This window comes from Trachemys scripta, chromosome 10 (assembly GCF_013100865.1).
Source record: "Trachemys scripta elegans isolate TJP31775 chromosome 10, CAS_Tse_1.0, whole genome shotgun sequence".
Classification (NCBI taxonomy): Eukaryota; Metazoa; Chordata; order Testudines; family Emydidae; genus Trachemys; species Trachemys scripta.
The window spans coordinates 46,514,894-46,541,130 of record NC_048307.1 but is presented as its reverse complement, the minus strand read 5'-3'; the positions used below and the strand labels follow the sequence as shown (position 1 = coordinate 46,541,130).

At 49.1% G+C, this 26,237-nt stretch overlaps 1 protein-coding gene across 1 annotated transcript in view; it reads left to right on the top strand.

The window, feature by feature from the left end:
- LOC117884257 (sodium/nucleoside cotransporter 1-like) overlaps nt 1-26,237 on the top strand; it is a 53,558-nt gene that overhangs the window by 5,635 nt on the left and 21,686 nt on the right. The window contains exons 2-12 of the mRNA XM_034784501.1: nt 7,074-7,159; nt 7,234-7,319; nt 13,264-13,355; nt 13,929-14,118; nt 19,400-19,541; nt 20,788-20,901; nt 21,917-21,994; nt 22,393-22,473; nt 22,970-23,050; nt 23,563-23,688; nt 25,962-26,092. Coding sequence (XP_034640392.1) covers nt 7,091-7,159; nt 7,234-7,319; nt 13,264-13,355; nt 13,929-14,118; nt 19,400-19,541; nt 20,788-20,901; nt 21,917-21,994; nt 22,393-22,473; nt 22,970-23,050; nt 23,563-23,688; nt 25,962-26,092 — 1,190 coding nt within the window. The 5' untranslated portion in view covers nt 7,074-7,090. The remainder of the gene's footprint in view (nt 1-7,073; nt 7,160-7,233; nt 7,320-13,263; nt 13,356-13,928; nt 14,119-19,399; nt 19,542-20,787; nt 20,902-21,916; nt 21,995-22,392; nt 22,474-22,969; nt 23,051-23,562; nt 23,689-25,961; nt 26,093-26,237) is intronic.

The following is a 26,237-nucleotide window of genomic DNA, read 5'->3' as shown; positions in this document are numbered from 1 at the left end:
GAAGTGACTCATTTTCCAGGGGGCGGAGCTGTTCAAATGTAATCTAATCTGGGACCACAAATTCTGTTCTGCACCAGTCATAACAGCGTTGTTACAGGATGGAGTCACTGCAGGGCAGAGTTATGGATGTTTGGGAGCCTTAGCTGTGTATTTCCACACTGTGACACGCCATGTTTCTTCTAAGTGTAACCTTGGCTCTGAATTTCCAGGATTTGCAATGCTTGTTCTGGGGATTAGCCCAGCACTTATTTTTACTCTCAACCAGTTGAATATTGTTTTTCTTGGGAGTAGGGCCCAGGAAATGAGCTCAGGAAAGGGGCTGACCATACTTTATAAACAGTGACTGTCTGTTTGCCTCCTGGCCCCCTGTGAGGAAGTTCTGGGGCAGGGAGGAATGTGGGGCTTTCCACCACTCCAGTTGGAAACAAGAAGTCTGCTCAGGGATCCTCCCTTGTCAGGGGTAGAGAGGAGAGAGAAAAGCTCTTGAACAAAGATGAGGAAGAGAGCAAATGAACCAGCCTTGCGCCCCCGCGCTCACTGGCAGCTCTTCCATTAATCTTACTGGTTCAGGAACATACTCAGTGCTTCTCTGGATAGGAGAGAAAATCAGGACTACTCCTCTCTCAGGCCTAGAATCACAAAGCTGCTCCTTGCATCTCCTGGAGGCTGATACAGAACAAGGAAAGAGCTCCCAGCTTCCCCTCTGTAACATTTTGGGATTCAACCCAGACCAGTGTGAGCTTGTGTCACCCCCTGCCCTGTAACCCTGGGTGCTGTAAATGCTCTGCCGCTGTGGCTCACGGCCCGAACTCCAACTGCCATCAGACAAGCAGGTAGTTCCCTGAGTGTCTATGTGCTGTGCAGCCCTCGTTCAGTGCTCTGACCCCAGCCTGCCTAGAACACAACAGTCCCTCCCTGGTCTCCTTTAACTGGAGTGAACAATCATTTCAATTCAAACACAGCACAGAGTTGGATTATAGTCAAAATAGAGCACGTTTATTAACAAAAGGACATAGGTTAATTGATACCATGCAGGAGGGACTGAAGGTAGAACGGGTTACAAACAAACACAAATAAAAATACGCTTTCTGATGACTAAGACCTAACTTAACAAGCTACAGATTTTGCTCTCGGTAATTTTCTCACCGTCGGTCTTTGTCTAGCACAGCTGACCAGACCCTCTGGCCAGGACTCAATACATGGATCACAAAGTGCTTGGTTACTTTGTCTCCTCAGGTGGAGGCTAAAGATGGAGTCTCTCTCTGTCCCTTATATCCCCAAAGGAAGTGTCTTTGTCCTAAAAGTCAGGAAGGCCTCCTGGGAATTCAGTCTCCTGTGTCTTTCTGGGGTGCAGGAACCATATTAATTCTCTGTCTTTCAACTTCAGACTCAGAATATCCCCACTGGTTTAGCTTGATGTCTTTGCTTACTGCTAAAATGTACATTAGGGTAAACCCACATTTTTTTTGCCTAGGATAAACCTGTTTATTCCCTTTACCTAGGCTTGGCTATCTGGCTTTAGATATCATAGAATCTTAGAATCATAGAAAATCAGGGTTGGAAGGGACCTCAGGAGGTCATCTAGTCCAACCCCCTGCTCAAAACAGGATGGAGGAAAGCCGACTGCTGCAGAGAAGTATGTGGATCGGACAGAGACTTCTCTTAGGGGAGAGTCTAATGATAGAGAATCTCCAGGTTATAGTCAGGAGCAGAGGATGGAGGAGGATAACGTAAGGGCCAGATCAGATGATAAACATTACATAAAAAAAGAATCTAACACATCAGAAAAGGGCAGATAAATAAACAGTGACAAGTTTTTAAAGTGCTTGTACACAAATGCTAGAAGTCTAAATAATAAGATGGGTGAACTAGAGTGCCTCGTGATAAAGGAGGATATTGATATAATAGGCATCACAGAAACCTGGTGGACTGAGAGCAATCAATGGGACACAATCATTCCGGGGTACAAAATATAGCGGAAGGACAGAACAGGTCATGGGGGGGTGGGGGGGGGGCACTATATGTGAAAGAAAATGTAGAATCAAATGAAGTAAAAATCTTAAGTGAATCCACATGTTCCATAGAATCTCTATGGATAGAAATTTCATGCTCTAATAAGAATATAAAATTAGGGATCTATTATAGACCGCCTGACCAGTACAGTGATAGTGATGATGAAATGCTAAGGGAAATTAGAGAGGCTATCAAAATTAAGAACCCAATAATAGTGGGGGATTTCAATTATCCCCATATTGACTGGGAACATTTCACTTCAGGACGAAATGCAGAGATAAAATTTCTTGATACTTTAAATGACTGCTTCATGGAGCAGCTGGTACGGGAACCCACAAGGGGAGAGGCAACTCTAGATTTAGTCCTGAGTTGAGCGCAGGAGCTGGTCTGAGAGGTAACTATAACAGGACCGCTTGGAAATAGTGACCATAATACAATAGTATTGAACATCCCTGTGGTGGGAAGAACATCTCAACAGCCCAACACTGTGCCATTAAATTTCAAAAGGGAGAACTATGCAAAAATGAGGGGGTTAGTTAAACAGAAGTTAAAAAGTACAGTGACTAAAGTGAAATCCCTGCAAGCTGCATGGGTGCTATTTAAAAACACCATAATAGAGGCCCAACTTCAATGTATACCCCAAATTAAGAAACACAGTAAAAGAACTAAAGAAGAGCCACCGTGGCTTAACCATGTAAAAGAAGCAGTGAGAGATAAAAAGACTTCCTTTAAAAAGTGGAAGTCAAATCCTAGTGAGGCAAATAGAAAGGAGCATAAACACTGCCAAATTAAGTGCAAGAATGTAATAAGAAAAGCCAAAGAGGAGTTTGAAGAACGGCTCGCCAAAAACTCCAAAGGTAATAACAAAATGTTTTTTAAGTACATAGAAGCAGGAAGCCTGCTGAACAACCAGTGGGGCCCCTTGATGATCGAGATACAAAAGGAGCGCTTAAAGACGATAAAGTCATTGCAGAGAAACTAAATGGATTCTTTGCTTTAGTCTTCACGGCTGAGGATGTTAGGGAGATTCCCAAACCTGAGCCGGCTTTTGTAGGTGACAAATCTGAGGAACTGTCACAGATTGAAGTGTCACTAGAGGAGGTTTTGGAATTAATTGATAAACTTAACATTAACAAGTCACCGGGACCACATGGCATTCACCCAAGAGTTCTGAAAGAACTCAAATGTGAAGTTGCGGAACTATTTGTGAAGTTGCGGAACTACAAACTAAGGTTTGTAACCTGTCCTTTAAATCGGCTTCTGTACCCAATGACTGGAAGTTAGCTAATGTAACGCCAATATTTAAAAAGGGCTCTAGAGGTGATCCCGGCGATTACAGACCAGTAAGTCTAACGTCAGTACTGGGCAAATTAGTCGAAACAATAGTTAAGAATAAAATTGTCAGACACATAGAAAAACATAAACTGTTGAGCAATAGTCAACATGGTTTCTGTAAAGGGAAAGCGTGTCTTACTAATCTATTAGAGTTCTTTGAAGGGGTCAACAAACATGTGGACAAGGGGGATCCAGTGCACATAGTGTACTTAGCATTCCAGAAAGCCTTTGACAAGGTCCCTCACCAAAGGCTCTTACGTAAATTAAGTTGTCATGGGATAAATGGGAAGGTCCTTTCATGGATTGAGAACTGGTTAAAAGACCGGGAACAAAGGGTAGGAATTAATGGTAAATTCTCAGAATGGAGAGGGCTAACTAGTGGTGTTCCACAAGGGTCAGTTCTCGGACCAATCCTATTCAACTTATTTATAAATGATCTGGAGAAAGGGGTAAACAGTGAGGTGACAAAGTTTGCAGATGATACTAAAGTGCTCAAGATAGTTAAGACCAAAGCAGACTGTGACGAACTTCAAAAGGATCTCAAAAAACTAAGTGATTGGGCAACAAAATGGCAAATGAAATTTAATGTGGATAAATTTAAAGTAATGCACATTGGGAAAAATAACCCCAACTATACATACAATACGATGGGGGCTAATTTAGCTACAACAGTCAGAAAAAAGATCTTGGAGTCATCGTGAATAGTTCTCTGAAGATGTCCACGCAGTGTGCAGAGGCAGTCAAAAAAGCAAACAGGATGTTAGGGATCATTAAAAAGGGGATAGAGAATAAGACGGAGAATATATTATTGCCCTTATATAAATCGATGGTCCTCCCACATCTTGAATACTGCATACAGATGTGGTCTCCTCATCTCAAAAAAGATATACTGGCATAGAAAAGGTTCAGAAAAGGGCAACTAAAATGATTAGGGGTTTGGAATGGGTCCCATATGAGGAGAGATTGAAGAGGCTAGGACTCTTCAGCTTGGAAAAGAGGAGACTAAGGGGAGATATGATAGAGGTATATAAAATCATGAGTGATGTGGAGAAAGTGGATAAGGAAAAGTTATTTACTTATTCCCATAATACAAGAACTAGGGGTCACCAAATGAAATTAATAGGCAGCAGGTTTAAAAGAAATACAAGGAAGTTCTTCTTCACGCAACGCACAGTCAACTTGTGGAACTCCTTACCTGAGGAGGTTGTGAAGGCCAGGACTATAAAAGTGTTTAAAAGAGAACTGGATAAATTCATGGTGGTTAAATCCATTAATGGCTATTAGCTAGGATGGGTAAGGAATGGTGTCCCTATCCTCTCTTTGTCAGAGGATGGAAATGGATGTGAGGAGAGAGATCACTTGATCATTGCCTGTTAGGTCCACTCCCTCTGGGGCACCTGGCATTGGCCACTGTCGGTAGTCAGGATACTGGGCTAGATGGACCTTTGGTCTGACCCGGTACGGCCGTTCTTATGTTCTTATGACCAATCCCCAACTAAATCATCCCAGCCAGGGCTTCGTCAAGCCTGATCTTAAAAACCTCTAAGGAAGGTTACATCACACAGAGAGAATTTATAACTTCACATATAGAACCATAAGGTTAGAAGGGACTACAAGGGTCATCTAGTCCAATCCCTGCCAAGATGCAAGATTTGTTATGTCTAAATGTTGTTACACATATTTTACAATGATGTTATTCACCAATGCGTTAATAGTTTTCAAATGATAGCTCACAAGGTGTATTTTATACAGTTATCATTCCAGTAGTGTGTAGGGTGTGAATAAAGAAAGGGGTGCGAGGGTCACACTTTCCCAGCTCAGGAACCAGATGCCTAAATATAAATGGACACATCTAGGGACAAAGAGTACAGGTCATACTTACAGGAGGGGGACTCTATCCTGGGAAGCAGAGACCCTGAAAGAGATTTGGGGTCATGGTGGATAATCAGCTGAACATGAGCTCCTAGTGTGATGATATTGCCAAAAGAGCCAATGGGATCTTAGGGAGCATAAACAGGGGAATGTCATGTAGTAGATTATTTTACTTCTGAATTTGGTACTGGTGCTACTTGTGCTAGGATCCTGTGTCTAAGTCTGGTGCCCACAATTCCAGGAGGAGGTGGATAAAATGAAGAGGGGTTCGGAGAAGAGCCACAAGAATGATTAAAGGATTGGAAAACCTGCCTTCTAGTGATAGACTCAAAGAGGTCAATCTATTTAGCTTAACAAAGAAAAGGTTAAGGCAGGGTTCGGCAGCTTTTCAGAAGCAAGTCTTCATTTATTCACACTAATTTAAGGTTTCGCGTGCCAGTAATACATTTTAATGTTTTTAGAAGGTCTCTCTCTATAAGTCTATAATATATAATTAAACTATTGTTGTATGTAAAGTAAACAAGGTTTTAAAAATATTTAAGAAACTTCATTTAAAATTAAATTAAAATGCAGATCTTATCAGTTTAGTGCAGTGGTTCTTAACCTGGGATGCACACACCCCCTGAGGGTGTGAGATGCCCTTTCTGGGGATGCAAGACATGTGAGACTTTTTTAGAAGGTAAATCATCGAAAACACAAATTAAGCGCAGGCACGCAAGTACAACTACTTTGATGAAATAAACCTATGTATTTATTAACATCATACATGTTTTAACGATTGCTGTAATATACAAACAAAGTTTTCAAGTTTTTAAGCTAATTGTAGTGTAATTTTTGATAAGGGCTGCAGAGCGCTGGGACCAGGCCAGGAGCGGAGCCCTGCGCTGGTTGCCAGTACTCCAGGCCGGCAGAAGGGCTGAGCAGGGCCGGAGGCCCGGACCCCAGCTGGCAGGGGGCCAGGCGGCTGGAACCCCAGACCAGCAGTAAGGTGAGTGGGGTCGGCGGCTGGTATCCCAGGCCAGCAGCAGGCTCAGTGGGGCCAATGGCCGGGACCCCAGCTGGCAAGGGGCCGGCGGCCAGAACCTCAGATCGGCAGCGGGCTGAGTGGCTCAGCCCGCTGCCGGTCTGGGGTTCCATCCACCGGCTCCGGCCAGCCGCGGTCCTGGCACTGCTCAGCCGCTGCCGGCCGGGGGTTCCATTCACCCAGGCCGGCAGCAGGTTGAGCGGGGCCAGGGGCCGGGACCCCGGCTGGCAGCAGCGTGCCAGTAAAAATCGGCTCGCGTGCTGCCTTTGGCACGCGTACCGCAGGTTGCCAACCTTGGGTTAAGGGGTGAGTTTATCACAGTCTATAAGTACCTACATGGGAAACAAACATTTAATAATCAGCTCTTCAATCCAGCAGACAAAGGTCTAACATGTGCCAATGGCTGGAAGCTGAAGCTAGACAAATTCAGACTGAAATAAGGCCTACGTTTTAACAGTGAGAGTCATTAACCATTGGAACAACTTACCAAGGGTCGTGGTGGATTCTCCATCACTGATAATTTTTAACTCAAGATGGGATGTTTTTCTAAAAGATTGATCTAGGAATTATTTCAGGAAGTTTTCTGGCCTGTGCTATACAGGAGGTCAGACTAGATGATCAAAATGGTCCCTTCTGGCCTTAAATCTATGAGCTCTGGGCTTCTCTCCCTTGGGTCCAAAACAAGAAAGCAGCTCAGGGTTTCCCCACTCTCGGGAAGCAAATGGCTATTGCCTCCCAGCTCGGGAATCAGATGGTGCTCATGGCATCATTCCTTCACAGGATGCACTGTTGTGGGGCCATCCAGCTAATTTCTGAGTTTGTGTTGTAGCAGGAGCACATCTAGATATGGAGGATGTCAGAATTTCACTCGGTGACCTGGAGAAGGGCTTGGAGAACACGGCTTTCGACTCCATGGTAAATCTTCCCTTCTCTTTTGCACTGGCCTTTGGACCTGCTCTGAGAACACTGACTAACAGGATGTTTTACAGGAAGAAGAGGGACTCCCTGAGGGAGCACAGAATCCACCTCCTGAGAACAACAGAGAGGAGAGAGCTGAACGCTCCACCTTCTGGAGGTATAGTAACCCCAGGAAGCGTCACTTCCCCCCAAACAGATCCCATTAACCAAAACACACACACTACAAACACAATAGTAAACTAGAGATTAGCACACAACCATTTTGAGTATGTCTACACTGCAAGGTAAGCCCAGGCTCAGATTCAGGCTCAAACCCTAATCCCTCTTCCATCTACACACATCTCTTGGCCTCAGGGCCATGGTCCTGTGACCCCATGAAGCTGCAAGGTTTGAGCCGGACTCAAGGTGGGGCGCAGGGTTCGAGGCCTGTCGTTTTGCAGTGTAGATGTAACACTCCTTGGACTCGGGTTCTTTGAATCCGCCAAAACTATCCCACAATGCTATGGGTCGACTTCCTTTGTCCTCTCTCTCCCAAGAATCATTAATTGACTCCAGGGAAATGGAAGCACCTCCCCTTGTTCTAGTACAGCAGCTTTGTGGTTAACCCTTTTGTTTTATTCTGACTGCCAAGCTGCAAACACACCTTAGGAGAGCACAGAGCAGTCTGTGTTTGCAACGGATACCAACCAGAAAGTGCACTGCAACATGGTTGCAGGAGACAGCCAGAGCCAGATCTTGGTTAATCTCTGATGCTAGGCCTGCAATGCAACTGATTTTAGTAAGAGTTCTGGAATGCCCACGTATACCAGCAAATAGCAAAGAAGCTGGTAGTGCTGGAAATTTACCGACCAGCGACCAGAGTGGGGAACAGATGAAGGGTCTCAAGAATGAGTACTGCTACTATGAGTGTAGGACTACAGCTGCATCTCTGGCAACTCGCCGGCATCACGCCCTTCTTATGATGAGTTTGAGTATGATGGGAACTGTTCTGAGCACTGAGCCACCAGTGGTGCTCGATTACCTGGTCAGCTGGGAGGAGGCCCTGTGGCCTCAGAAGCCAGCAGGGGAATCGTTGAATGAGGCAAATGAAGTGACTCTGCTGATGAAACTGGTCCTAGAGGAGGCTTTGCCACAGGAGCAGCTGCAGCACATACTGGGGCCATACTCAGAGGAGCTTTTTGATACCCCCTGGAGGAACAGCCCACCGTGGAGCTGACAGCAGAAACAGAAGAGGGATAACTGCTCTGGAGTCTGGTAAGTTTCTGGGTTCGTTTTTCTGTTTGTTAATATGGGAATGGGAGAGATTTCCACTTCATGAACCAATGCCAAAAGATGATAAGTTCTGGGTAGCAGCATGTAGCTGCTAGTAGCGCATTGTTCCTGCCCTCTGCCCCCACCATGGAATTCCAAACGGATACCAGGAAATACCAGCAGTAAAACAGGCATGTCAAAGAGAATCTCGCCTAGGGAGGTGCACATTTTTGCTAGTATTTTCTAGTTTGTTAAAATAAGAACCATATATTACCTTCCCCATATGTACACCACTCGGTACCAACGCCATGGTGTAATGAGCTGCCTGAAAAGACTGAATTGTAGGGTTGGAGGGAGGGGGAAGTGATTCAAATGTCTGTTTTCATATGTAGTCCATTTCTGTTAAATGTAGTCCATGCATTTCATGGGTGATGAAATCATTAATCCCAAATACGACTAGGTGTTTGAAGTCAGTTCAGAAATTTGCCAGGGGGAGAAAGGGGATGGCTGTGGAGTTCCATTCCAGGTGTTTGCACGCCGTCCTACCAGGCTGCATCAGAAGCCCTGGGGAGGCGCTAAACCATGCATATGCTAATGCAGCACCCTGTTGATTCGCTAATGAATTCTTACCCAATCCTGGGGGCTGATAGCTGCAAACTTTTCATGTGGCTGGAACTCCATGTCTGTAGTCACATTTCGGGGAAAGGTGTATTTTTCAGGGCTACCTTGGTAGCTCGCCAGCTCACTCCACTCATAGATGTGCTGTTCACTCACCATACATTTGAGCACTTCAGAGGCATACACACCTGATTTCCCACCAACAGCCTGGCCATCAACCTCCTCCAAATTCCATTTAAAAAAAATTTTTTTTAAATGTTGTGATTTTTAACTTACCATGCTCTCAGCATAAGATTATAAGAACATAAGAATGGCCCTACTGGGTTAGACCAAAGGTACATCTAGCCCAATATCCTGTCTTCTGACAGTGGCCAGTGCCAGGTGACCCAGAGGGAATGAACAGAACAGGTAATCATCAAGTGATCCATCCCTTGTCGCTCATTACCAAGCACTTCTTGCACTGCGATTAACTCGGCTGTGTCCAGGGAGCTTCTGTGGGCTGAAGCAGCCTTCTGTCAATATATTGCAGTTCAGTTTCAAAAAGTCATGTTTTCTGTCCTTGAAATTCCAAAATGAGTCTTTGTTCTCCTGCACCAAGCTATTGGAGACAGTACCCCTCTGTGTCTTGTCCTATTCCAGGTCCCTCAACCTCTACAAAGTGCAGTATCTCACAGCTCGCCCACACTGCAAAAGCCTGGGCCAACATACCTTCATGCACTGTTCCAAGAGGAAGGATTTCTGTGAAGAACTTATGGTTGAAGTCCTGGACAGGCCAACAAGCAGGTCAAGTACCAAGGGGAAAGGGGCTTGCGACCAGAGGAAAAACATGCCGAGAGTGAGCAGAAAATCTCGAGCTGGCTGCATAGCTGGGGACAGGGTAGCAGCACAGGAGCAAGCACTTGATTCGCAGATCCTGGAACAGGAACAGCTTGGACAACTCCACGGCTGGGTGGCTCATACGATCGGGTCATATGAGAGGTCGGACACAGCTAATGTGTCCCATGCAGTCCTCAGTGCTGAATCCCTTCTCTGTGTATGCCTCCATTCCCATCCCGGTGCCAAGCGCCCAGCAAATATGGAAGGAAGGGAAAGGAGAATGGGGGAGGAAGGAAGGGGGGCCATTCAATAGTGTGGAAGGCATGTCTCATGCATAGTTCAACTGATTGCATTTGGTGATGCACTTTGGTCTTGGTTACTTCTAAAGCTTTTGGTGGTGTTGGTGTTTTGGGGAGTAATGGCAGCTGGCTTGGCAGGCAATGGTTTCATATTGTACTTTTCCAATACATGTGTAAAAGTAAAGGTTTTTATTTTATAAAGAAATGTTACGGCCATCACTGCAACACATCAGATAATGTGTATATCAAATAATAACAGTGAACACATGATCAGGGACAGCTAGGAGGTTTTATGCAAAACCCATGTCTCAATACAGCTATTTGCATCAATCCATACATCAATTATTTACATCAATCCATACAGTTTCTCCTCCCAGCTTCATTTCATAAGCAGTCATGTCAGTCAAAAATGCATAACAATCAACCCCCCCCCCCCGAAGCAATCAATGCCCCCCCCCGCCCTCCAAGCACATTCATAAAGATACTATCCTGCCTCTTCCATTGGGCCATGCAAGTCCATCTCTGATTTCTGTTGCCTGGGTGCACCCAGCTCCAGCTGTGGTAGGTGCCCTCTCTGGCTGAGTGTGCTGGTTCAGCGGCTACTCGCTGTCATAGGTCCATTCAGGGGAAAGGTTATGAAGAGCACAGCAAGCCAGACTAATGCAGACAGCATTGATGACACTGGCATCCAAACGAGTCTGTAAACATCACCAGTGGGATTTCAATCAGCCCTCCTCTGCAGCATGGGGCACGGGTCATTTGCTGGAGGATTCTCTGCACCTTGAGGTCTTTAAACCGCAATTTGAGGACTTCAATAACTCAGACATAGGTTAGGGGTTTGTTATAGGAGTGGGCGGGTGAGATTCTGTGGCCTGTGTTGTGCAGGAGGTCAGACTAGATGATCATAATGGTCCCTTCTGACCTTAAAGTCTATGAGCCTCTGAGTCTATAACACACATTCACCCACCGTTCTACACCTGCTGGCCAGGGCCTCGGAGATAAGGGTATGGTTTCATAAATCAAGGCAAAAAGGGGATTTGCGTGGGGTCCCCAAACAACAGTGGGGACAGTAACTCCATTTATAACAACATCATGTGGTGGGAATAGTGTCCCAGCCTGTCTATGAATGTAGACTCCCACTTGGAGGAAAACCCTGGCATCTAACATTTGCAGTGCAGCCAGCACTGATGTTCTTAAATTGGCCTCCATGGTCAATGAGGGCCTGCATAACTATGGAGTAGCGCCCTTAGTAGTTTATGTACTCGTGCTTCTTGAGGAGGGCAAACTATGGGCACATGGGTTCCATCAGTGTTCTGGCGCAATTTGGAATCCCCATGCTCTCAAAGCCAGAGATTCCCTCAGGAATATCTTTCATGCCCGTCACCTTGAGCAGGGCCGGCTCTAACTTTTTTGCCGCCCCAGGCAAAAAAGAAGAGCACCGCCCCGCCGAACCCCCCCCCCCCCCCAGCGCCGTGCCACGCCACACTGCCGAAACACCCCTGCGCTGCCCGGCCGAAACAAAAAAACAAAACAAAAAAAACCCCTCGAGTGCCCCCCGCCACCCCAACATTGGCCGCCCTTTCTGAGGTGCCGCCCCAAGCACGTGCTTGGTCGGCTGGTGCCTAGAGCCAGCCCTGACCTTGGGATAAACGACATGCCTGACCGCCTCAGAAACCTCCGCCACCACTTTATCTGCAGACAACTTTCCAGCACCAAACTGGTTGGCAATGGACCTGTAGCTGCTTGGGGTAGCCGGCTTCCATATGGTTACAGCAACCTGCTTCTGGACTGGCATGGCCACCCTCACACATGTGTCTTTACACGTGAGAGTCGAGACAAGATGCTCCCAAAACTCCAGAAATGTGCCTTTCTTTATGCAAAAGTTCTGGACCCACTGCTGGTCATCCCAGGTCTGCGTGACGATGTGGTCCCACCAGTCTGTGCTTGTGGCCCTGTTCTGGTCTATGTAGGGAGCATCAGCGACTGTACCGAGTGTCATGAGCAGCATCAGTCAGTTTGAGTTTGCCATGTCTGTGTCCTCCCCCTCCTCCTGCTCTATCACTAGCTCTGTCAGACAGAAAACACCACTGAACTGCCCAGCAGTGGCTCACGGAAGCGCTATCTGTGTCCTGAAGCAGGAGTGAAAGGCCACATGAGAAGTTCTTAAAGTGTCAACTCCTCCATGTTGCTGGCTCCGGTTGCAGGGAGCACGCGGACCAAAATGTTAACTCGGCAGGATGTGTTGGCAGGCTGTTCAAACTTCCTGTATGTGCGGTGTGGACCGTTAAGTTTTCCCATGCTGTACCACGAACAAAGGGCTAGAGCGGCCACATTTCAGGAGGGTGCTAGGAAGTCTGGAATATGGTTGGGTGGACGTGGGGCTGTGTACTGCAGTGTGGATGCTGGATCCCCAGGTTCGGGCCTGGGTTAAAAAATTCTTAACCTAGGGTTGGCAATCAATGTAGATGCTCAAGCCTCGGGTTCTCAAACCCAGGGTCCGCTGACTCAAGTCTCACTAACCCTGGGCTTTCATTGCAGTGTAGACATTCCCATGGTCTTCTGCACACACTGCTTTGCAACATAGCATCACTCCAGCCGTCACCTCACACTAAGGGCTTGTCTACACTTGGAACATTTCAGCTGCATCAAGAATCCTGGCTCTAGGAGTAGATTGTGGTCCAGGATAACAGATAGCACAGTGTCCCTGTCTGGGTCATCTCTTGGGTTTGAATTGGGGCTCTCTGGATATAAAAGCATAAGCCTCTGCCATGTGAGCTAAAGAGCCATCTCTCTTTGTTCTGGGAGCAGCAGCACTCATAGATCTCTAAATGTGGTCTACCGGCAACAGGTGTTCCAGCCCAAGAGCTCCCATGGAGTCTGTGCCTATGGAGGGCAATGTGGGGCAGTAGTGGGGAGGCATCTTTCCTAAAATCCCAGGAAGGCTGGAGGTGTTTGTGTGACTGCCTGCAGCTGGGAGGCTAGTTAAGATAAATGGGTGTGAATAGGCTGCACCGGATCCTGCAGTTCCTGCTGGGAACAAGTGGCTCTTGAATCAGGGGAGCTTTGCTCGGCAAGCACCCTGTGTGCGCGTCGGTGTCTCTGTTTGCATCTCCCCAGGCGTGCAGCACAGCCTGTGTCGCGGGCCAGAAGGGTGTGTAAGGCTCACACCAAGGTGCTCCGGAAGGTCTTTCTGGGCCTCCTGTGTGCAGGTGAGACTGTCAGGCCCTCTCACAACGTGTGGGCGATCCTCCCTGGGAATCAAAGACACTAGAACCAAGAACCCCTCCTCAGCCAAGTGGACTCACCCCCTCAGCATGTTCTCCAGACCTTGGGCTAGTCTGGATTTCTGTGTCCCAAGCAAGGGGGGCATCCACACCTTGTCACAAAGGTTGCACCTGAGCCCATCCATCTCCCATCTTTCCAGCTGCAGTGGGCCTGTGTCATTCTCTCCCCGTTGATCCCTGTCAGACTTTCTCCTCACGGGGAGTTCAGGCATCTCTAGGCCTGGAATAGCATGACCCTGCTCCCCCCACCCCACCCGGTGAACATGTAGAGATGTCTACTTCTGCCTTCCTGTCAGTCCCTCCAGCCCCCAGGAATGGCTGGTCACTACACGCCCACAAGCCAGCTCGCTTGACTGCTGTGGGATTGCTCTGCAGTGGTAGGGGTTGTGTGGTGAGGGATGGGGGAGGAATAGCTGGAGACAAGGGAGGGTTTGTGAGAGCTGAGTCTGCCCACAGGCCCCTGAAGCCGCTCACTGCCTCTGCCCTGCTTCTCCTCAGCGTACTTGGCCTATTTCATTGCTGCCTGTTGGCTGGACTTCCAGCGAGCCATCGCCTTGGTCGTTATCACTGCTCTGGTCATCTTCTTTGTGGGCTGGGGCCTCATTCAGAAACACTATGGAGCCAAGCTGACGAAGCTTCTGAGCCCCTGTCAGAAATGCTGCCTGAAGTCCTGGCCGTGGCTAAAATGGTGAGTCTGGCAATAGACACTTTATCCACCGAAAGCAGCTTTCCGCTGGGCTGCATGTTTCACCAGGTGCACTGGGTCTCCATCACGTCAGTGTGCACACACACCCCCAATGGGCATGGGACAGCTGGGCTGGTGGGCACACACGGAGGATCTCTGTGGGCATGCACTAACTGGGCCTGTGCTGGATTTCACGGCTGGGAGCTGTGCTGAATCCGGCAGACACATGCTGGCACACACTCCTGCACAGATGTGGCCCTAGCGGCTTCTCCGGGATGGGATCTGACAGCCGCTGCAGGTGTGCTAAGAGAGATTGTGATAAGATGCACTATGCCTCTCCCTACTGATTGGAGAGGTCTCTTCAAACGATCCCCATCTCTTCCTCGACGGAAGCTGATCTCCACTATGGGGTATTCGTTCAAAGAGCAAACATCCCACCTTGGTCCCTGTGCCTGGGGCACTATGGGTAATTCCTGGACTTTTCTGCCTTGCGGTGCAACCCTTGCTCACACAAGTGTCCCTGACGCACCCCAGTGGTCTCATTGGCTTTGGTCAGGCTACTTGTCCCCATGTAGACACTTACAGACTGTGATCAAATCACCTCTTAACCTTCTTTTCGATGAACTAAATAGACTGTTTCTTTAGTCTCTCACTGTAGGGCAGATTTTCCAGACTTCAGATCATTCCTTTGGTTCTTTTTTTAACTCTTTCCAATTTTTAAATATCCTTTTTGAAGTGTGAACACCAGAACTGGACCCAGTGTCCAGCAATGGTCTCCTCTGTGCAGTATACAGATGTCGTACCATGTCCCATTTGATGTTACCTTGTTTATCCATCTAAGAATCACATTTACTCCCTTAGCCACAGTATTGCACTGAGAGCTCATGTTCAGTTGGTTTCCACTGTGCCCCTACATCCTTTTCCGAGTCCCCGCTTTCCAGGACTTTAAAGGTGCTATAAGTTCTTTGATCTAATATGTATGACTTTGCATTTGGTTGTGTTAAAACGCTTATTGTGCAATAAGCTCACCTTACCGTGTGATCCAGGTCACTCAGGAGAACTGACCAGTCCCCATCATTATTTGCCACTCCACCAATTCTTGTGTCGTCTGCAGATTTCACTGGCAATGATTTTATATTTTCTTCCAAATCATTGATAAAATATTGAATAGCACTACACTGAAAACAATAGAAATACCATCACTAGATAACAATTTCCTGTTTACTACAGTTACATTTTGAGATCTACTCTTTAACCAGTTTTTTAATCCATTTAATATGTGGTAGATTTTTTTTATTCAGAATTTTATACAGGACTCAGTCAAATGCCTTACAGAAATCTAAGTCTATTATGTCAGCCCACTTACCTTTATGAGCTAAACTTGTGATCTCATCAAAAAATGATGATTAGTTTGTTTGACCAGATCTATTATCCATAAAGACATGTTGACTGGTATTAAAATAGAGGGAAGAGAACTTATTTAGCACAGAATCAAGATGTTGAGAGCAAAATTAGTCAAGGATCAAAGAACATGAAGAGAAGACATTCTTAGATTACCTAAATACCAATGCTAGGAGCCAGGGTAACTAATAAGAGGAGCTGGAATTGCTCATTTATAAACATAAATTTTATTTTGTTGGTATTGCTCAAACCTAGTGGAGTGATTCCCATGATTGGAATGTGAAAAGCAATGATTAGAGGGCCACTTACCCTCCCCTTTTATGTCAAAAATGGTATTACCTGTTTCCAAGTCACTGATAATTCAGAAGAAAATTAATTTGAATATGTATGGATGAATATCCTAATAGATAAAACACAAGATGGGATATTAGTTGGTGTCTGCTACAGACCATCAAATGACTAGGGAATAGAATGACTAGCTCTTTATCCACCTATCTTCAATGTGTAGGAAGAAAAGCTACGTGATCATGGAGACTTCAGTTTGAGTGAAATATGCTGGAGGTCTCATGCTGCCAGGACTAAAACACCTTTGGAATTTCTAAACATTATAGATGCCAGTTTCCTAACTCAAAAAGTGTTGCAGCCAACACGGGGGAATTCTTTATTCGACCTTGTCTTGAAAGGTAAAGAGGAACTGATCACAGAACTAAAAATTAATGGTACTTTAGACAAGAGATCATGACTTGATCACATTTATAATGTGCAAGCAGAATAAATTCCAAAAGAGTAATATATATATACCTAGTTCTTTAAAAGGGCCAATTTCACAATGCTGATGAAACAATTATGAGCCAAATCAGTTGGGACAAATTTAAATTTAACCAGAAAAAGGAGAATGCTTATTGGGAATTGTTTAAGAACATCTTACTAGAGACCCCAAAACCCCACAATCCCATCACTGAAGAAGGCCATACTGGTTAAAAAACTGATGTAGTTTAGAAGGGTAATGAAGGCAGCTAAAAAATAATATAGATAGATAGATAGAAAGAAGAAAGGGGAAGTTGATGATAATAAATATAAATCAGAAGCTAGGAAATGTAGAAAATTGATAAGGGAATCAAAGGGACACTAGGTGAAATCTATGGTCAGCAGAATTAAGGATAATAAGGAGTTTTTAAAGTATATCAGGAACAAAAAGAATCCTCACAATGGCATCGGTCCATTACCTTATGGAAATGTAGCATTATCGATAATAATGCAGAAAATGCAGAAGTGTTCAACACATATTTCTATTCTGTATTTGGGAAAAAACAGATGAGACAGGTCTTAACATATGAGGATGATGATGATAACACTCTTTCCAATCCACTACTATTTGAGGAGGATGTTAAACAGCACTACCAAAGTTAGACATTTTTAAATCAGCAGGTCTAGATAACTTGTATCCAAGAGTTTCAAAAGAGCTGGCTGAGGCGCTTGTTGGACCACTAATGTTGATTTTCAATAAGTCTTGGAATACCGGGGAAGTGTAAGAAGACTGGAAGAAAGCTAATTCTCTGCCAATATTTTAACAGGGTAAACAGGATGATTCCCATAATTAAGGCCTGTCAGCCTGACATTGATCCTGGGCAAGATAATGGAGTAGCTGAAATGAGACTTGATTAATGAAGAATTAAAGGAGGGTAATGTAATTAATGCCGATCAACATTGGCTTATGGAAAATAGATCCTATTAAACTAACTTGTGGGTTTTTTTTTTTTTTTGCTGAGATTACAATTTTGGTTGACAAAGGTAATAGTGTTGATGCAATATACTTAGATGTTTTAAAGGCATTTGACTTGGTACCACATGACATTTTGATTAAAAAACCCTAGAAAGATTAAATTAAAATGGCACTCATTAAATGGATTAAAAGATGGCTAACTGTTAGGTCTCAATGTAAATGTAAATAGAGAAATACCTGAAAGTAAACATAAAATCATCACTGATAAAGTTGGCAGATGATACAAAAATTGGGGGAGTGGTAAATAACAAAGAGGACAGGTCACTAATACAAGAGCGATCTGGATTGTTTGGTAAACTGGGCACAAGCAAACAATGTGTGTTTTAATGTGGCTAAATGTAAATGAATACATCTAGGAATAAAGAACGCAGGCCACACTTACAGCATGGGAGACTCTATCCTGGGAAGCAGTGACTCTGAAAAAGATCTGGGAGGTGTGGTGGATAATCAGCTGAACATGAGCTCCCAGTGCGACGCTGTGGCCAAAAGGGCTAATGTCATCCCTGGATGCATAAACAGGGGAATCTTGGGTAGGAGTAGAAAGATTATTTTACCTTTGTCTTTGGCACTGATGTGACAACTGCTGGAATACTGGTTCCATAATTCAAGAAGGATGTTGATAAATTTGAGAGAGTCAGAGAAGAGTCATAACACTTGTTAAAGGATTAGAAAACCTGCCCTATAGTGAGAGACTCAAGGAGCTCAATCTATTTAGTTTATCAAAGAGAAGGTTAAGGGGTGACTTGATCTCAATCTATAAGTACCTACATGGGGACAAATATTTAATAATGGGCTCTTCAATCTAGCAGAAAAAGGTCTAACATCATCCAATGGCTGGAAGTTGAAGCTAGACAAATTCAGACTGAAAATAAGCTGTACATTTTTAATAATGAGAGTAATTAACCATTGGAACAACTTACCAAGGGTCATGGTGGATTCTCCATCACTAACATGTTTTAACTCAAGACTGGATGTTTTTCTAAGAGATCTGCTCTAGGGATTATTTTGGGGAAGTTCTCTGGCCTGTGCTGTATCAGAGGTCAGTCTCGATGAGCTCTGGTTCCTTCTGCCCTTGGAATCTGAGAATCTATGAATTAATTATGCTGCCACCCTTAACTTTTTTACTGAGTGCATCCCATGTCAACCTCTCCATGATTTTGCCTAAGGTCTATGTCAGGCTAACCAGCCGATAGGTACCTGAGGCAGTGTTGGAGTCCTAAAAACACAAGTGCTGGAACAGTAGTCAGTGGGAGGCCCTGGTAGGGAGCAGAAGCTGGATGGTAGTGGGGGAGCTGGGCAGAGGTGGGGATAAGGACAGTGCTGGGAGAAGCCCAAGGAAGCAGGGTGACTCCCCACAGAGCACATCCCATCCCCGCATCCCCCCCTACCTTTGCGTGACTCCTGCTCCCTGTGAGGGGTTCTGCTGTCCAGGTCGCAGCATCCTGGCTCCCTCTGTGCTGACCCGCCACTGAGCAGCCTCCACCTGGGCCTGGCACCCACACCTGACAGCTTGGAGGATGCTCTGCAGCAATGGAGAGAAAGGAGCCACTTGGACCGGGTCCAGCAGAAGTATCACAATGCCGTTCCAAATCTTAGGAAAGTGCCAGGACAGTGTTCTGGCATGACTTGACGCTGACCTGAGCAGGATCTTATATTGCTGAGGCCAAGTCATCATCTGCCAGGTTGGGAAGGAGTCTCCTTACCAGCCATGAATGGTAGAAAGTGTCACCTGCGGATGCTGCTGTGAGAGCTCAGTGATAGCAAGGCACCCAGGAGTCTTCTACACTGCAGACTGCCCTGACCAACTGGGGGTCTTCCTCTCCAACGAGAGGAGATGGCAGGCTCCTGTAGGAATATTCCTCAGCCATTCAGCATGACCTCCCTCCTCCTTGGGGCTAACTTCAACCAGCCGCTGCCACTGGGCCAGCTTGGGGACAGGATGTGACTGTGTGTGGTGAGGGACAAGTAGAGTGTCAGCGGCATATTGCTGGCACTGAGCCCTTGTCATCTCACTGGAGGGGGAGAACTGATCCTCATGCTGCCAGGAGTTCCTGCAGCCACGTCACCTGGCCAACTTGCTGTCTGGTTCTTCCCCTGCAGGGTGTTCTGGCTGGCCATTCTGGTTGGTCTGGTCACATGGCTGGTTCTGGACACCTCCAAAAGGCCAGAGCAGCTGATTTCATTTGCTGGCCTCTGCGCATTTGTTCTATTCCTCTTTGCCTGCTCCAAGCACCATGCTGCAGTAAGTGGATGTGTTTCCTTTGGGTTCTGCACTTCCATGCAGGAAGGACTGGCTTGGGCCAATGCTGCAGATGCTGCTTCTCCATGGGAAGGTCTCCCTGACCAGCTCAGCTCTGGCTTGTCCTAGGGGCTGAAGGCAGAGGTTGTCTCTGGGAGCATGCACCCTCTTGTTCTGTTTGCATTTGTTATCTCCTGGTGCCCCATAGAAGAAGCCTCTGGGGCACCAGCGGAAAAGGGGGAGGGCGTGCAGCCAGTGGAGCTCACTGGCAGAGATCAGAGAGGCAGCATGGCCAGAGAACAGAGCATAGGCTACCCACTCTTGAGCCCAGATTCTGGCTCTCTGGGTGACACGCCTCTGAGCTTGGGCAATAAGTTCCCCATCGACCTCCACCCACAGTGGGGACAGAAATACTGACCTAGGGCCAGAGTTACAAGGGGGTCGGGCACCCCTAGATGCAGATAGGTACCTAGTGGGGTTTACAAAGCACCGAAGTGAGTTCAGCACCCAAGTCCCATTGACTTTTAACCTCACCTGCGTAGGTAATCTTGAAAATCCCACTGGGTGCCTAGCTGAAACATTAGGTGCCTAAATACCTCTGTAATTCTGTCCCCTCCCCCCCACCTGTTTCTTGTTCAGTGGGTCAGGCTCTGCTCTGGGTCACGGTGATGCAGAGCCATTGACAGCAAAGAACCTCTGAGAGTGAGCCTGGCATGTGTGCAAAGGGTGATGTATCCTTACATGGAGGGATTGTTCCCCTGGCCCTCATTCCCTGATTTGCACCATCTCATTGTCTGTCTTCCTGGCCCCTTCCTCTGTTCTCTCTCTGTCTGCTCCTTGGTTTCCTCCCATTCCACCTCCTTATCCCGCTTTTTCAGAGTGCACTAGAGCCCATGGGATATTCAGAAAGCCCTGCCTCTCACTGGCCAGGGCCTGGTCAGCCAAACAGAGGTGGGAGGCTCACTCTGGACTGGAGGGATCCCTTCAGAGAAGGGGGGAAGTGCATCTTGCAAGAGGCTCGTTCAGCCCAGCATGGTGGGGTCAGTACTCACATCCCTCACCTGGTCCTACCTGCTGTCTGTCTGGGGGTTTCTATGACACCCATCACCATGGCAGCTAAGTGCCTGCTGGCTCCTCCCATGAAATGACAGTGGGGCTTAGAGTCGTATATGACTAACAGAGGCTAGGGGTTGGAGTGGGAAGATGATGGGACTCAATACATAGAGCACTGCTTTGGTCTTGGTCCCAGGTGCCCTGGAGAGCCGTCTTCTGGGGCCTTGGCCTGGAGTTTGTTCTTGGGATCTTTATAATCAGAACGAATCCTGGATTCGAAGCATTCCAGTGGCTTGGCAATCAGATCCAGGTACCGAGTGCGCTGCTGCCAGACGGTAGGGGAGGTTTGAGGTGGAGCGGGAAAAGAGCATGGAGGTGAGGTGGGATGGGCATGTTTGGAGTCAGTGGAGATGAGTGTGGCAGTGGGAATGGGGTGGAGGTGGGGCTGGGGTGAGGTTGTGTATGGAGGTGGGGCTGGGAGGGTGGGGGGTGGAAGATCAAGGTAGGGCTGGGGCTGAGGTGGAGGATAGGGGTGGGGCTGGAGGAGTGGCGTGGAGGTGGGGCCAGGTGGGCGGGCATGGGGCTAGGTTCTAACTATTCTTTATTGCTCAGGAGATGGAAGCTTAAGCTGGTGTTGGCCAATAGCCTGCAGGCCAGGCTGTCACGGAGACCTGGCGTGACAAGCTGTTCCTTTATCTGTAGCAGGAAGCCGAGCAAGGAGTGGGCCTGGCTCTGGGCAGGAGCAGTGCAGAGAAGCAGAGGAAGGCTGAACAGTTCTAGGGCTAGGACTAGTAAACTTCCTTGTTCAGTGGTAGCAAAAAGCGGCTCCCTCTGTCCTGGGGCCCCACAGGCTTTGGCCCTTCTCTCATGTTGTTGGTTCCCATAAACTTGTCAGTAAGTGGGGGCTCCCCAATTCCTGTTGCCCTCAGTGTTCTGGCACCCAGGAGGCAGCCTCCCACCCCATTCCCTTTATCTGGGCCTGACTCCTTGCCACAGAGACCCCGATGCTGCCATGAAGTCCCTGGTGGCTGCTGGAGCCTTTGCCTCCAGATCATTTGTCAGGCCACTGACACCTCCCTTACACTCCTGGCTCTCCTCCAGTTCCCCCTCCTCCACTCTGTCCAGGGCAGAGGCTCCAGAGGCTTCCCCATGCCGTGCAGTGCACACTGGGGCAGGATGGATTGTTGCTGTGATCCCCAGGCAGGGCTAGAGCACTGTGTGAGGAAGGGGGCTTGGGGGCTTCCCCGTGACAGTCGTGACTGAAGAGGCCTTGTGGCATATTCTCTGTAGCACTGCTCCCCAACATGTACCATCTCCCCACACAGATCTTCCTGAGTTACACCACCGCTGGCTCTGGCTTCGTCTTTGGGGACAGACTGATCAACGAGGCCTTTGCCTTTCAGGTCAGCACGTGGGTCACGGGGAAGACAGTGGGTGTTAGGAACTCGCTTTCCTTTGGCCTGGGTCATCCTGCCAGGCCTACGAGGGGAGGCCATTGGCACCACCCAGGGGAGGGGGGGCATGAGATGCAGAGCAGCCCTGGCTCTCATTCTGCCATTCTGTGCCTGCAGCGAGAGCTGGTACTGTGAGATCCTCCTTCTACAAGCCATGCAGCCCTAGCACTGCCGGAGCCCTAGGGCCATCCTGTGGACTATTCGGAGCTCTTGATTCTGCGTCATGCCATGCCCAGCTGCAGGCACTCGGGCAAGATGTGGGGCTTCATCCTGTGCTCTGTCACGGGCTCCCAGCAAGCCCTGCTCGGCCCCTGTGCTGACCCTGTGCGCTGCTGTTCTGCCTGCAGGCGTTACCGATTGTCGTGTTCTTCAGCTGTGTGATGTCCGTTCTCTACTATGCTGGCCTCATGCAGTGGCTCATCCTGAAGGTAAGGCCAAGCCCTGGGTCTCGGGGGATTGCAGCTCTGGTACAAGGGGGGATTGATGGTAGGACCTGCTCCTCCCACATATTGCTGGGGCTGTACAGGTCTTGGTGCCCCAGTGTTCATGTCACTATCCAGTCTGTCCCCCTGTCCCCCCTTGAAATAACCTAGACTTGCTCGCAGTGCAGCACCCACACAAGTCCCAGAAGCTCCTGGCACTGGCAGGCTGGGGCAGCAGGAATCCTTACGAAAGGGGAACACATGGATGGAAGCTTTGTATTAACATAGGACTCGGCCCCAGAGGGGCTGTCCCGAGCTCTCAGGAGCTCCTGTGGGGCTGCGCAAAGCCCTGGTACTAGAGCACTCATCCCTGGATCTCTGCCTCAGGCAGCACATCTTGGATCTGGGCCCACAGCCAGGCAGGGTCTGGCCACTGGGGGAAAAGCCTTTGTGAAATGTCCTGGATTTGTCCTGAGGCTGAGCCCTGCCTGCTTCCCTGCAGATTTCCTGGCTGTTGCAAATCACCATGGGTACTACGCCCACCGAGACTCTCAGTGTGGCAGGAAACATCTTTGTAGGACAGGTAAGAGCTTCTAGGAGGCAACCCAGCATCCCTCAGGCTGGGCAGCACCAGGACATGACCACTAAGCACTGCACACCCTCTGCAAGGGGCAGAGTGCCCCCCGCCCTCCATACAGAGCCATGCCCTGCAGCAGGGAGCAGCTGCTGTGTGGTATTTCTCCTGAGCCCTTACAGCCAGGAAATGCAGAGATGTCAGGGTTCTCTCCACGACCTCCAGGCCCCTCCCAGTCCCTTTGGAGATGCATGTCTCAGCCCCATGATGGAGGCCAGACCCCAGTCCCATTTCCCCTGTCAGAGGGCAGGCTCCTGGGAGGCTGTGCTGCAGTGTGTGCTATGGACCAATCTAGCCTGCTCACTGCTCCAGAGGATGCGCTCAAACTTCCCCCAGATCCCTGGGGAGCCATGTGCCCCCAGGGTAACGCTGTGGGATGAACCCCCAGGGCACAGATGGCCAGGGAGGCATCTCTTGTTCTGTGAATCAGCTGGACCCTCATTGCCTTTTCTGTGATGCAGACAGAGGCCCCGCTGCTGGTCCTCCCCTACCTGGCGGACATGACTCTCTCAGAAGTCCATGCAGTGATGACCGGGGGCTTCGCCACCATTGCCGGCAGCGTGATGGGAGCCTACATGTCCTTTGGGGTGAGCGCAGCAGTCAGCACCCAGACTCCCCTGCTTCAGTGCTGGCAGCGATATCCAGGCATGGCAGCCACCTGGCCAGGCTTTACCCAGACAGGCTGGCTTTTGGCTTCTGTGTCCGGGCACCATTTAGGATGTCCAGGTGCCTGGTAAATGGCACCTGAACCAAAAGTCCGGTTACCACGGGGTGGGGAGAGGCACCGGATCATCCTGCACCAGCCCCTGCTCAGCTGCAGCCACCTCCTACCTGCAGGCAGGCTCCTTGAGACGATCCAGCGAGCAACGGGGGCAGGGCCTTGGGCGCAAGAGGTGGAGAAGGGGGCAGGGCTTGCGGGAAGAAGCAGAGAAGGGGCGAGGCCTTGGGGGAAGAGGCTGGGGTGGGATGGAGCCTTTGGGGTCCGGTTACCAGCAATTAGAAAGGTGGCAACAGAATATCTGGGCCTACGCTTCTCGCAGCATGTATGCCATAGGGCAGGGGTAGGCAAACTTTTTGGCCCGAGGGCCACATCTGGGTATGGAAATTGTATGGCGGGCCATGAATGCTCACGAAATTGGGGGTTGGGGTGCAGGAGAGGGTGAGGGCTCCAGCTGGAGGTGCAGGCTCTGGGGTGGTGCCAGAAATGAGTTCAGGGTGCAGGAGGGGGCTCCGGGCTGGGGCAGGAGATTGGGGTGCGGGGTGAGGGCTCTGGCTTGGGGTGCAGGCTCTGGGGTGGGGCTGGAGATGAGGGGTTGGAGGTGCAGGAGGTTGCTCCGGGCTGGGACCGAGGGGTTCGGAGGGCAGAAGGGGGACCAGGGCTGGGGAAGGGGGTTGCAATGCAGGAGGGGGTCAGGGGTGCAGGCTCCAGGCAGTGCTTACCTCAAGCAGCTCCCAGAAGCAGCGGCATGTCACCCCTCTGGCTCCTACGCGGAGGCGCAACCAGGCAAGCCCCGGACCCTACTCCCCAGCAGCTTGAGGGCTGGATTAAAACATCTGGAGGGCTGGATGCAGCCCCCGGGGTGTATTTTGCCCACCCCTGCCATAGGGTCTGCGCAGGGGTCTTAGCACGTAGGGGGACTGGCACAAGAATTGCCACGGGGAGGCAAAGGGGCTGGGGCGTTGGTATGAGACAGACCTGCCCTCAGCCAGATGTAAAGTTCGCCAGGATGCACCGGAACGGCACCCATCCACAGCCCTGCCTGCCCTGCCAGGAGAGCCAGCAAGCCCATCCCACGGGGGTATTCCATGGATTTCTTTGGCTCCTCTCAGGGTGGGCTCAGCCCTGGGGCTGGGACGGAGGCTACACTGCAACTAGACCCCCGCGGCAGGCCCGTGCCAGCTGACTCAGGCTTGCAGGGCTGGTTAATTGCGGTGTAGACGTTTGGACTCAGGCTGAAGCCTGGGCTCTAAGACCCTGAGGGTGGCAGAGCCTGATGTATACACTGCAATGACACAGCCCCTTAGCCGGAGCCCTGTGAGCCCAAAGCCAGCCCCGGGTGTCTCATTACAGTGTAGACATACCCCAAAAGACTAAACTATTGGGTGCCACAGTCTGTATCTGTGCTGGCAGGTACTGTACAGAGCTCCCCTTGCTCCAGGGTGACCAGACAGCAAATGTGAAAAATCAGGACATGGGGTAGGTGGGTGGGGGTAATAGGAACCTATATAAGAAAAAGACCCAGAAATTGGGACTGTCCCTGTAAAATCGGGACATCTGGTCACCCTACCTTGCTCTGACCTGTGTGGGCAGAATATCTTATCTCTGTGTTTGGGAACTGCATGTGACAGGGCTAGGAGACTGCATCACCTGGATTTCTGTAGTGTAGATGGGCCCTGGAGATGCACAGCTAGGGTCAGAGCTCAGATCTAGTCAAGAGCCATGCTAGCCAGGTCCCTGCTTGAAGCTGACTGGAGGTCAAGAATGGGGTCTCTTGGATGCCCAACCTGAAGCCTGTAAGCACCAGCTGCTGCCATTCTTGTCCTGGGGGCAGCGGAGCTGAGGCTGGGGGTGGGACATGTGCAGCCAGGCCCTAGGAATGGGCTGAGCAATTGGGCACAGAGCGTCTGGAGGAATCACCCAGCCGATCACTCCCTTCCTAGCCATGGTGAGAACTGGGGGTGCCCATGGTTCTCCTGTCACTGCTCCCCTGCCACTCACACCAGGGTCCTGTAGTGTTAGTGTGCTCTGCGCCCACTGAGCTGGGGGCACCGGGGTGCCCATGCATCCTGCTGGCAGGCACTCCTGCACATGCTTTGCCAGGGTTAACCACTGGGAATGTCCCCATCGTGTGTGCTGCAGATCGACCCCTCCTCGCTGATCGCTGCCTCTGTGATGGCCGCGCCCTGTGCTCTCGCCATGGCCAAGCTGGTCTACCCGGAAGTAGAAGAATCCAAATTCAAGAGCAAGGAAGGCGTGAAGCTCAGTAGAGGGTGAGTGATGCGGTGCTTAGGGCAGGAGGCGCTAACACCCAGCTGGCACAGGCGAAACTCCCTTGCTGTAGGGGCAGGTGGCAACAAGGTGACTCACAACCCTGGTGCCCTGAGAAGTGTCACAGCCCCACACTACACTGCCTGG